Here is a 9,518-nt window from a genome sequence, read left to right on the forward strand (position 1 = left end):
TCCAAAATTGTGAGTTAATCAACTGTTGCTCTTATTGGGAAGGCTTCCAGTCAACAGAAGGTTACAAGCAGTTAAATCTTGGGGGGAGTCAAAGGCTCTACGTGGATTTTCAAGTGTGTGTGTGTGGTGGGGGGGTGGCCACTAACTCTCCTCCCCCTCGTTGTTCAAGGGTCAGCTACTCACAGAGCAACCAGCAGGGAGGTGTGTGCAGGGAGCCCTCTGTAGGTGGGCTAGAGTGTGCTACTCACCACGGGGGGGCCCCCCTCACCCCCCCATCACTCCCTGACCCACAGGCAAACGGTCTGCCACGATTGAGCATCTTAGCCCTCACTCACCTGCCTCGTTTATGTACTTGCCTGGCCTCCGTGGGGAATCTGGGTTTGAGACTCTGGTCTAAGTTCATCTGATTCTGCAATCATAGGCCTATACTTCTGTGTGTCTGAGATACCGTGATTCTAAACTCCCATTCCCCTGTATTTTAAAGAATTGGCATGTTGGAGATCCCTGGTCTCTAAGCTGAGATCTTCTCTAGCCATCTAGAAGTTCTGCCTTGACTCCTAGCTGGGCCCTGTCACAGAGACCTCTTCTGTGGAAATGAGGAAGGCGGGGGTGCCTCTGCTGAGAGGGTCGCTGGGAGATGGGGAAGTGAAGGAAGGGACGCAGGAGGCCCCCAGTTGCATCTCCTTTGCCCCCTCCCATCCCCACCTCCAGTGTGGTCTCGGAACAGCAAGCCTGTGCACACCACCATCCTGAACCCCCATATCCATCTGATGGGCGACGAGTCGGCCTGCATCGCCTACATCCGCATCACGCAGTACCTGGATGCGGGTGGCATCCCCCGCACGGCCCAGTCAGAGGAGACCCGCGTCTGGCACCGCCGGGACGGCAAATGGCAGATTGTCCACTTCCACAGATCTGGGGCGCCCTCCGTCCTGCCCCAGTAAGAGCCCCTCCTTCCCGCCATCTGGCATCTAGGACAGTCTGAAGGAATGGGGTGGTGTCGGTCTGCAGGGGGACATGACGGGGAAGTTGGCTGCTGGAAGGCCACGGGGTGGGGGCCGGAGGGCCACAGGGAGGAGACCAGACCTGCAGGTTGGGGAGGGGGTGGAGAGTGGGGGTGGGGGGTGGGATCCACCGGAAGCAGCTTCAACCCCATCTAAGGACTGGAGGGGGGTGGTTGCACAGGGAAAACCTGCCGCCCTCAGAACCACCCCCAACCCCTTCCCCACCACACCTACCCTTTCTTACAGTTGAAGGACAAGCCTGGGGACCCTGTACCACAGAGATTTACTCTTCGTTCATGGAATGTGGCTGCTGGTTCTCCCACTTGGATTTTGCTGGAATTCCCCCAATCACGTCACCCCACCACCACCACCACCATCGTCACCATCACCGCCACACCTGCGTCAAGAAAACCGGCCTGCTCCCAAAAGCTGTCACGACTTCCGAGCAAATGGCCACATCTCCCTGCCACCAACCATCTGCCTCTCTAGCTCTCTGTCCCCTGCCAGGGCGGGGCTTCCTCAGGCCTGGGTGCCCTGGGTGCTGGCTCCGAGGACTGCCCCCCTTACTACTGGCTGTTGTCGGCCTGGTCCGGCCTTGGCTGTAGGCCAGAATGCCCAACTGTGTGTCCCCCATGGGCGAAAGAGAAAGAGAGTCGGAATCAGGAGGAATGTGGCATCTGCCCCCCATCTCCCTGTCTCTCCCTTCCAGCGCCCCCCACACCCCTGAGCCAGCCTCCCCGGTGGGAGAAGGTGAGAGAGGAGCAGACGCCAGGAGCCCCCACCTGCACAGCCTCCTGGCTCTTCTCCTTCTCCCACCCTGGCCTGTCCTCTCGTCCCCGCGGACCCCTCCCCCTCAGTGTGTGGAGCACGATCCTCTCAGGGTGCCCCCACCCTCTCCTTCTGCCTTCGGCTGACGTTTACCTCCAGAAGTAATGCCCATTCCACCCTTCTATCAGTCCTGGAGAATTCCAGCTCCATCCCATCCGAGGGAGAGAATCCAATTGTTTTTTTGGGGGGGGTCCAAGAAGGCAACGTTTAGGTACCACTTCTACTTGGACCGCATGCCTTTTTATAGCCAAACCTCTGTGTGTTTCGTAAATCGATTTTGCGTTAATGGATATTTATGTAATAACTAAGCCTCTCAAATTATGGTGAGGAGGGTCGGGATGGGTTGGCAAAGGAGGCGGGAAGAGGGGTGAGGGGCAGTTTCTTTCTGTTCTAGGTCTTTTTTTTTTTTTTAACGTCATCTCGGAGATGCCCTCTGTCACCTGTGGTTATTATCTGGGGCCGAGGTGGACTCAGTCCTGGGGGGAAGGGCATCGCTGACATTTTGGTCTCAAGGTTCCTCCCAGGACTGTAGAAACACCAGATGTTAGTGCTAAGAAACAGCAAATCAGGGCAGAGAGAGTGGGGGAGGTTGTCAGGACGGAAATATCTTTTTTTTTTTTTTTTTTTTTGCTTGCCTCCCAAACTGAGGTTCCTACTAGGATGCTTCCCAGCTTCCCAGGATTTCATCCCACCGCATCTGAGTGCCCCCCCAAGCCCTCCCCCCAGCTTTCGGGGGTTTCACGAGCATGTGTCTTCATTTCCTCTCCCCTCTGCATCTGCTGGTCCAAGCAGAGCACTAGAATTTCTCCTCTTCACGCCTCGTCCTGCAGCCGTGGGTTCAAATCTCTCTTTCTTTTCCTTTCTCTTTCCCTCTTCCTCGGGATTGACTCTGACGTGGAATGCGTTGGCACATCCACTAGGATCTACTGTCTGCACTGTTTTCTTTGCATGACTTTATATGCAGTAAGTATGTTCAAAAAAAAAAGAAAAGAAGAAAAAATACTCAGCAAAACCAATCTACATGTTTTGGACAAAAAAAAAAAAAAATAGAGGTTGTATTCTCAGTGTCCGACTCGGAATTATGTTGCCGCCTCTCTGTGCTTTTGGCCTCTGTGTGGCCGTGTTTTGCCAGCATGAGATACTGTCCCCTCTGGAGGATTTTAGGGGAGGAAGAGCCACATCCCCAGGGATTTGGAGGAGGCGCTGGATCCCCCGAACCTCTGGGGAGTCCTGGGTGTTGGCTGGAGGACTGGTGGGGATGTTCGATCCGGGGCTGAGTTTTCCCTGGTCCTGAGATGTCTGCTGCTGCCCTGGGGACAGGTGAGGCAGGCTGTGCTGGGGCTGCAGGCCAGGAAAGAGGCTGCCTGGGCTTCCAGCTCTCCAGACTGGTTGATCACCGGCCTCTATCCTTGGCACACACCCTGCTGCCGAGGCCCAGGGGCAGGAACTTGGCCCTGGCCCGGGTCCAGAGGGCTTCCCAGCAAAGCCCAGCGATCCCCGCATCCCAGCAGCAAAACTGCCCGCCTCCCTTGCGAGCTGCCAGGGGCCCCCACAGCAGTCCCCAAGCCAAAGGTGAGGGTGTGGCCTTCACAGGGGATGCTGCAATTCCAGACCAAGTCTGGTCCCATTCTCAGCCTCCTTTTCCCCATCAGTTAAAGGGTTAAATATTCCTGCCCAATCTATGTTGCAGGGCTGATGGGGGATCAAGCGGGAAAGTCAAGTGAAGCCCAATATACCTGTGAGAACTGACAGGGTTAGTCACCGGCTGGATTCCTGCTTCGTTCTGGGCCTGGCCAGCCCGCCTCCACTCTGCCACCTGCCCCTCATTCCCCTCTTTGGTGCCAGTCAACTGCTTATTAGCAGTGGACCGTGGGGAAAGAGCCATGCTTTGGGGTTTAGTAGGATTCCATTCCCAGTTCTGATCAGACCTGCTGTGTGACCTTGGGCCCATCCTTTTCCTGTCTGGCCCTGGGTTTTTCCACCAGGGGGAACTGAGTGGAGGACCCCAATGTCCTGATTTTTAATTGCTGACATGCCTCCTATCCACTGTGTCCCACTCCAAGTGCCAGAGAAATGGAGGCAGGTTCCTACCCCAGGAGGAAACAGCCCCATGAAGAAGGACACTCCTGTGGGTGGGTGGGTAGTCAGCCAGTGTGGACCACAGGGCACCAGCATGATCCTGAGGCAGCACGCAGGGGAGGCTGGCAGACAAAGTGGTCCAGGGCCCACCCCCACCAGTCAGTGAAACTCTGCTCCTCTAAAAACATCCTGTAGATGCAAAAAATCCAGACCTAAGACCAGACCCAGGCTCCAGCATGCGAACACCTCTATAGGAACATGTTCTCCCAGGATTGTGCACACTGTAGCGCTAATCCTGACCCACGGCCTCCTGTCTCCCAAGGGGAGACCCTTTGGGGGATGTGTTTGCCAGACTCCCCGTGCTGGTTTCTTTGTTACTATTTGTTTGGGGATTTGTTTCAGTTCTTTTCTTTTCTTTTCTTTTTTAAATATGTGGCTGTGAACTTGAATGACCACTGCTCAAAACTTCTGCTACTGGGAGGGAGGGGGGAAGAAGGGGTGTCTGTTTTACTGGTGTTTTCAGTGCAATAAATAGCTACCAACTTCTGTGCACTTGCTGTCTCTCTGTCTTGGTCAAGCACCAGCACTGGGTGGGTTTTATTTATTTGTTTGTTTCCTGTTCCAGATCTTGCATTTGCAAAACAAAAGCCAAGGTATCCTTTCTGATTGGGCCAACTTGGTCTCGTGCTCAAGGCTGAGCCGATTCCAGTGGGATTTTGCTTGGACCCTGGGTCCCAGCCTTAGAAGTGGGATGAGGCTGGCTTCCTCCCAGGCATGGAGCAAGGAGGGCAGGGGCGGTGGACGCGGGTGGCCACTAACAACCAGCAGCAAACTCTCCCTCAGGGGCCTGGGGCAGGTTTCTTCTCCTGTAGGCCTCCGTTCCTTGTAAAATGAGAAGTTGTTTCAAAAGAAGTCCCTCCAAACCTATTCTCCACCCTCATCCCAACCTCACACACCAGCCCCCAGGCCTCAGAAGTCCTGGAGACTGGTTCACAGAATGGGGAAAGATGGGAAATCCCTCAACACTCACACACTATCTGTGGACTGAGTGCCTGGGACTGGGGCCTTGGGGCCAGAGAAAGCGATGGTATGAGAAGCTCCATCGGCCAAGGAGAGGCCCCCACCCCATTAGAGGCCAGTTCGGTTCTCTGAGTCCAGACTGTCCAAGGGGAGCCAACATGGTGATGCAGAGGCTTTGGTCCTCCAGGCCACCACAGGGTGACCACCTGTCCTGGTTTGCTGCAGGATTTTCAGTGCTAAACCTGGGACCGTCCCAGGCCAACCAGGTGATTTGGTCCCTCAGCCACACTGCCACCTAAGATACCTGGATTCCACACCTTGGCGGGGGGTGGGGGTGGGGGGGGTGGAGTTGCCTTCTGGAGCTCACAGGCACCCCTAGACCATGCTTGAAGTGTCTGGGACTCCAGAAGTCCTGCACCAGCCACTTCCAGGGTCTATCTGCACTGCTGGTGTGCAGAGTGGCTGCGAGGAGGCGTGTGCTCCTTGCACACACGAGGACCTTCACAGTGAGAGCAGAGGCCAAGGCAAAGGGGGTTGCAAAGGGATGAAGGGCCTTCCATTTGCACTCTTGCACTGGAGTCTGCTCGGGCTAGCGCGGGGACTCCTCCCAGCCCCGCCTTCCTGCACCCTTGGGGATCTGCGGCCACAGCGGCCCCGCCGGCTGGCGGGAGGAAGGGCCTGCGGTCGGGCGGGAGGGCTCCTGCTGTCATTGCAGATACTCGCCAGCAGGTGGCAGCGCGGGAGCAGGTAAGAGGCCGCCGGGCCCCGGGCTTCCAGCTCCCAGTTGGCTTCAACAGGTACAGCCTTTAACGCTCAGAAAGTGCAGACTCCACCGAAAACATTGCTGTTGTCTGACGGGAGCACGGCCCTTTAGGGTTCACAGAGCGCCTTCACAATACCTCTTGTGTCCGTTAGAACAGCCCTGTCCTGAAGAGGAAGAGACTCAGGCAGAGGCTTCCTGCGGGATGTAACCAGCGGTCGCTCCAGGGCCTCCAGGGCCCGGTCCATGTTTTCCTGTCTCTGAACTCCCGGCAAACTGTGACTCGTGTTCTTAGGAATCTCCTCTCTTTGACCCTCTGTCCCTTCCAGCTTCCACCCACAGGCTCCTTCTCCCCCTGCCCACTTACTATGACACCCACGGACTCCCTCCTCTCGCTCAGAACACAGCAATGCCCCCTCACCCTTCCAGACACGGCTCCAGCTCTGAGTAGGGCCCAGGGACGAGCTGGACCTGTCTCCTGTCCCCAGGGAGCGAGAGCCACGTGGAGAAGCAAAGTGCAGGGTGGGCCGGGGTAGAGGCTGGACCTGGAGGTGCAAAGTGCATGGGAACCAGAAGGAGGAGCAGAAACATGGGGTTGACCGGGGATCTGGGAGGCTCTGTGCACCTGCTCAGCAGGGTGAAATAGGGGGAGGGGGGAGGGGAGGCAAGGCAAAGGCTGAGAGCCCAGAACGGTGGATCAGGTAGGGGTAGGGAGAGGTGAGGCTAGGGAGGAGGCTGTGGGAGGCCACAGTGTCAGAGGGCCAAGTGTGTCCCAAATCTCCTTTGTTGTGGACCAGTTTTCCAGCGCACAGGTAGGTCCTCAGGAATGGAAATGGCCTTCCTCAGACTGGGCTATAGTAAACTTTCTAGGAAACATTCCCCAGCAGGTGCCAGGAGTGTTTGCACAGGGCAGGGTGGGGCAGGTCCAGTCCTGTGGGAATGGCCCCTGCTCCTTGTCCTTCCTCCTGGGACAAGCCCCACCCTCCCTTCTCTACCTGGACCTCCCAGGGTCTCAGAAGCCACTTCCCTCTGGGCATCCTGGCCCCACCATCCTTTCCTGGGCTTTGGGCCACAACTGGGGGATGGATGGAGTGATCTAGAAGCATACTTCCTTTCACCCAAGAAAAAGGGGAGAGTTATCATCATTCTCTCCCAGTGTGACCCTAACTGAGTTACTCTCCCTCTCTGGACCTCAGATTTCTCATTTAACAATGAGGGGGTTGAACCTATGGTTCCCAAATATGGGAACTGTGCTGGCTGCTGCAGGATCACCCAGGGAATAGGCTAAAAATACAGATGTTTAAACCCTACCCTCAGAGGACAGGATGCATTAAGCCTGGGCAGTCCTCCAGGCAGCTGGAGTTACAGTAAGTGCTCAGTTTGGGAATTCTGCACCAAGCACCCCATTTCTCCGGTTCCCACAGCTACATTGGGAGCTGGAAGACCAATTACCAGTAAGCCCCACCCCAGCCTTCCTGCTTCCCCATCCACTCCCTTGATTCGGCTAGATCAATATTGACTATTGGTCCCTCTCCTGCCCCTGTCTCCCACCACCCCAATTCCTATAACTCTGTAGGACCCTGACCCTGGGTCAGCAGAGTCAAGGTCAAAGCTAGTCTCTGGGCTTGGAGGATTTTAGTGCTGCCCCTGATCCTACACCGCATCCCCACCTCCTGCTGGTTTGGACCTCACAGCCCATTCTTGAAACCATCAGAATTCTTAATCATTAACTCCATCCAGCAAAAGGGGCCAGTCCCAGAACCCAGCTCTGAAGAATGGGCACTGTTCCCCTCTGTGGTTCTCCAACCCATTCATTTGAAAGATGGGGACACCGAGGCCCAGCCTCCAAGGCATCTTGCCATGGAACTGGAAGATGCCAACTCGTCTGTGGGCTTCCATCATTGCCTGACCCTGGCTCCAAGCACACAGATCCCCACCTTCCTTCTCCCTTTGCTGGTTGGAGGCAGGAGCTGGGCCTCAGTTTCTTTATCTGTACTAGAGACAGCAGGCTCCTAAGAACGATTCCACCTGCAGGGCTTCAACCAGCCACAGCTGCCACTAAGCACTGATTGTTTTTTTTTAAACAATGCACCGAGCACCTATATTACCTCATTTAATTCCCTGCAGGTGGAAAGCCACTGTCTCCATCTTACATGAGGACACTGGGGCTCAGAGATCAAGCAGCAGACCCAGCCCGGCTGCCCAGTCAGTGGACAGGAGAGCCAAGACTGGGCTCTTATTGGCAGAGTCCAAGCCTGCCTTGCCTCCTGTTGGCTATGGTTCTCAAAGGGATGCTGCTCACAGATGCTGTGGACATCAGGGGAAGAGGCTTTCCTTCCCTCAAATAGAAAGCGATTCTGGATGGGGCGCTGGGAGGAGGCCTCAGCTGGCCAAGGGGGGCGGGCTGCTACCCTGTCCTGCGGGAGAGGGTCAGGCAGCAGGAAGTCAGGCGGAGACAGAGGTGGGGGCGGTGGGAGGGAGGGGGTGGAGTGCTGGCCAAGGATCCAGGGGCGGGCGGGCAGCCCTGGACGCCCTTCCAGGGCAGGACCAGCGTCAGCAAGGCCTCAGGCCCCAGAGGGAGTGGCCTGGAGCTCAAGGAGCCAAACTTTCCATGAGCCACCAGCAAAAAATGAGTCTGGAGCAGAGTGTCCACCACAAAACCGTAGGCTCAGCAGCCCAGGGTCACGTGAAACTTAGGGGCTGGGGCTGTTTTAACTCTTTGCTCACCGTCCCAAGGGCTGGCAACACGCCGCTTTCAGTTGTTGCTGCTGGTGCAAAATTGTGAGCTGGCACTGTGCATTCCCAAGGCCACACAGCCAGGGAGGGGCAGAGCTGGGAATGAACCCAGGTCTGTGTGGCTGAGCAGCACAAGCCCCCCATCACAATGCCCTGCTGTGGGCTCAGCTGCTCTGGGGTCCAGGGAGAGTGCTAGAAGCGTCTTAACTGCACAGAAATAAAATAAGTTGTCTCTGGAGGCCATGAGCATCCTATGCAGGCTGAGCTGAGCTGTCTCAGGTCACCAGGTGTAGGACTGAGCCAAGATCCCTGAAGACTCCAGGAGCCCACAGCTGGTGGGGAAGGGAGGGTATATGGAGGACAGACCTAAAAGGATGGATTGGAGTCCCATGGGTGAATGGGGAAGACACTGGAGCAGAAGCCTGGGCCTGCTCAGGGCACCATACAAGGTGAACTTAGCTGGGGTGGTGGAGGGGAACACAGAGGGTGGGGCCTACTGAGAGCCAAACACAAGGTAACTGGTGGAACTGTCTGTTCACCCTCACTTAACTTTGGGACTATGGCTGACTCTAGTGGTATGGAGTCCTCCCCCCTGTCTTTCCCCCTCAGCCTCCCAGATATTTGCTCCCACGGATCATAGGCTGGAAGTGACTGCAGGTGATCAGTGCCCCACTCAGTGCTTCCCAATGCCCCCCAAGAGAACACCATCTCTGATGAGTCCTAGAATGTTCCTGGAACAGGAATGAAGAGCCCCAGGGCGCCCTGTCCACACCTGAGCCAGGCACATATGCTGCATCCTCAGGCCAGGAGTCCATGGACATAGAGATCAGCTATGAGAAGGGGAGCAGAGCACTGAGTGAGGCCAGGCCAAGGCCCACTCTGGGCCTGGCCTCAGCTTCCAGGACCTTCTCATCATGGGACACAGCCCTGCTAACCCCCTGCCTCTTGCAGAGCAGTGGGCCTCCGAGTCACCCTAAGGGAGCCATGCTATTTCACTTCTTTTCAATCAGTTGCTCATCATTTTAAAAATGGGAAATTTGGGCATCGCAGGTGGCTCAGCAGTTTAGTGCCTGCCTTCAGCCCAGATTGTG

At 56.2% G+C, this 9,518-nt stretch overlaps 1 protein-coding gene across 3 annotated transcripts in view; it reads left to right on the forward strand.

Moving 5' to 3' along the window:
• CAMK2A (calcium/calmodulin dependent protein kinase II alpha) overlaps positions 1-4,463 on the forward strand; it is a 64,940-nt gene extending 60,477 nt beyond the window's left edge. For 2 of the 3 annotated variants that reach the window (XM_077895912.1, XM_077895913.1), the window contains 2 exons: positions 712-940; positions 1,251-4,463. In XM_077895912.1, the coding sequence (XP_077752038.1) occupies positions 712-940; positions 1,251-1,254 (233 nt within the window). In that variant the 3' untranslated portion in view covers positions 1,255-4,463. Of the gene's footprint in view, positions 1-711; positions 945-1,250 lie in introns of those variants that run through there. The other variant, XM_077895914.1, reaches the window with a different exon arrangement.
• Positions 4,464-9,518: the final 5,055 nt, after the last annotated feature.

This window comes from Canis aureus, chromosome 4, assembly GCF_053574225.1.
Source record: "Canis aureus isolate CA01 chromosome 4, VMU_Caureus_v.1.0, whole genome shotgun sequence".
NCBI lineage: Eukaryota > Metazoa > Chordata > Mammalia > Carnivora > Canidae > Canis > Canis aureus.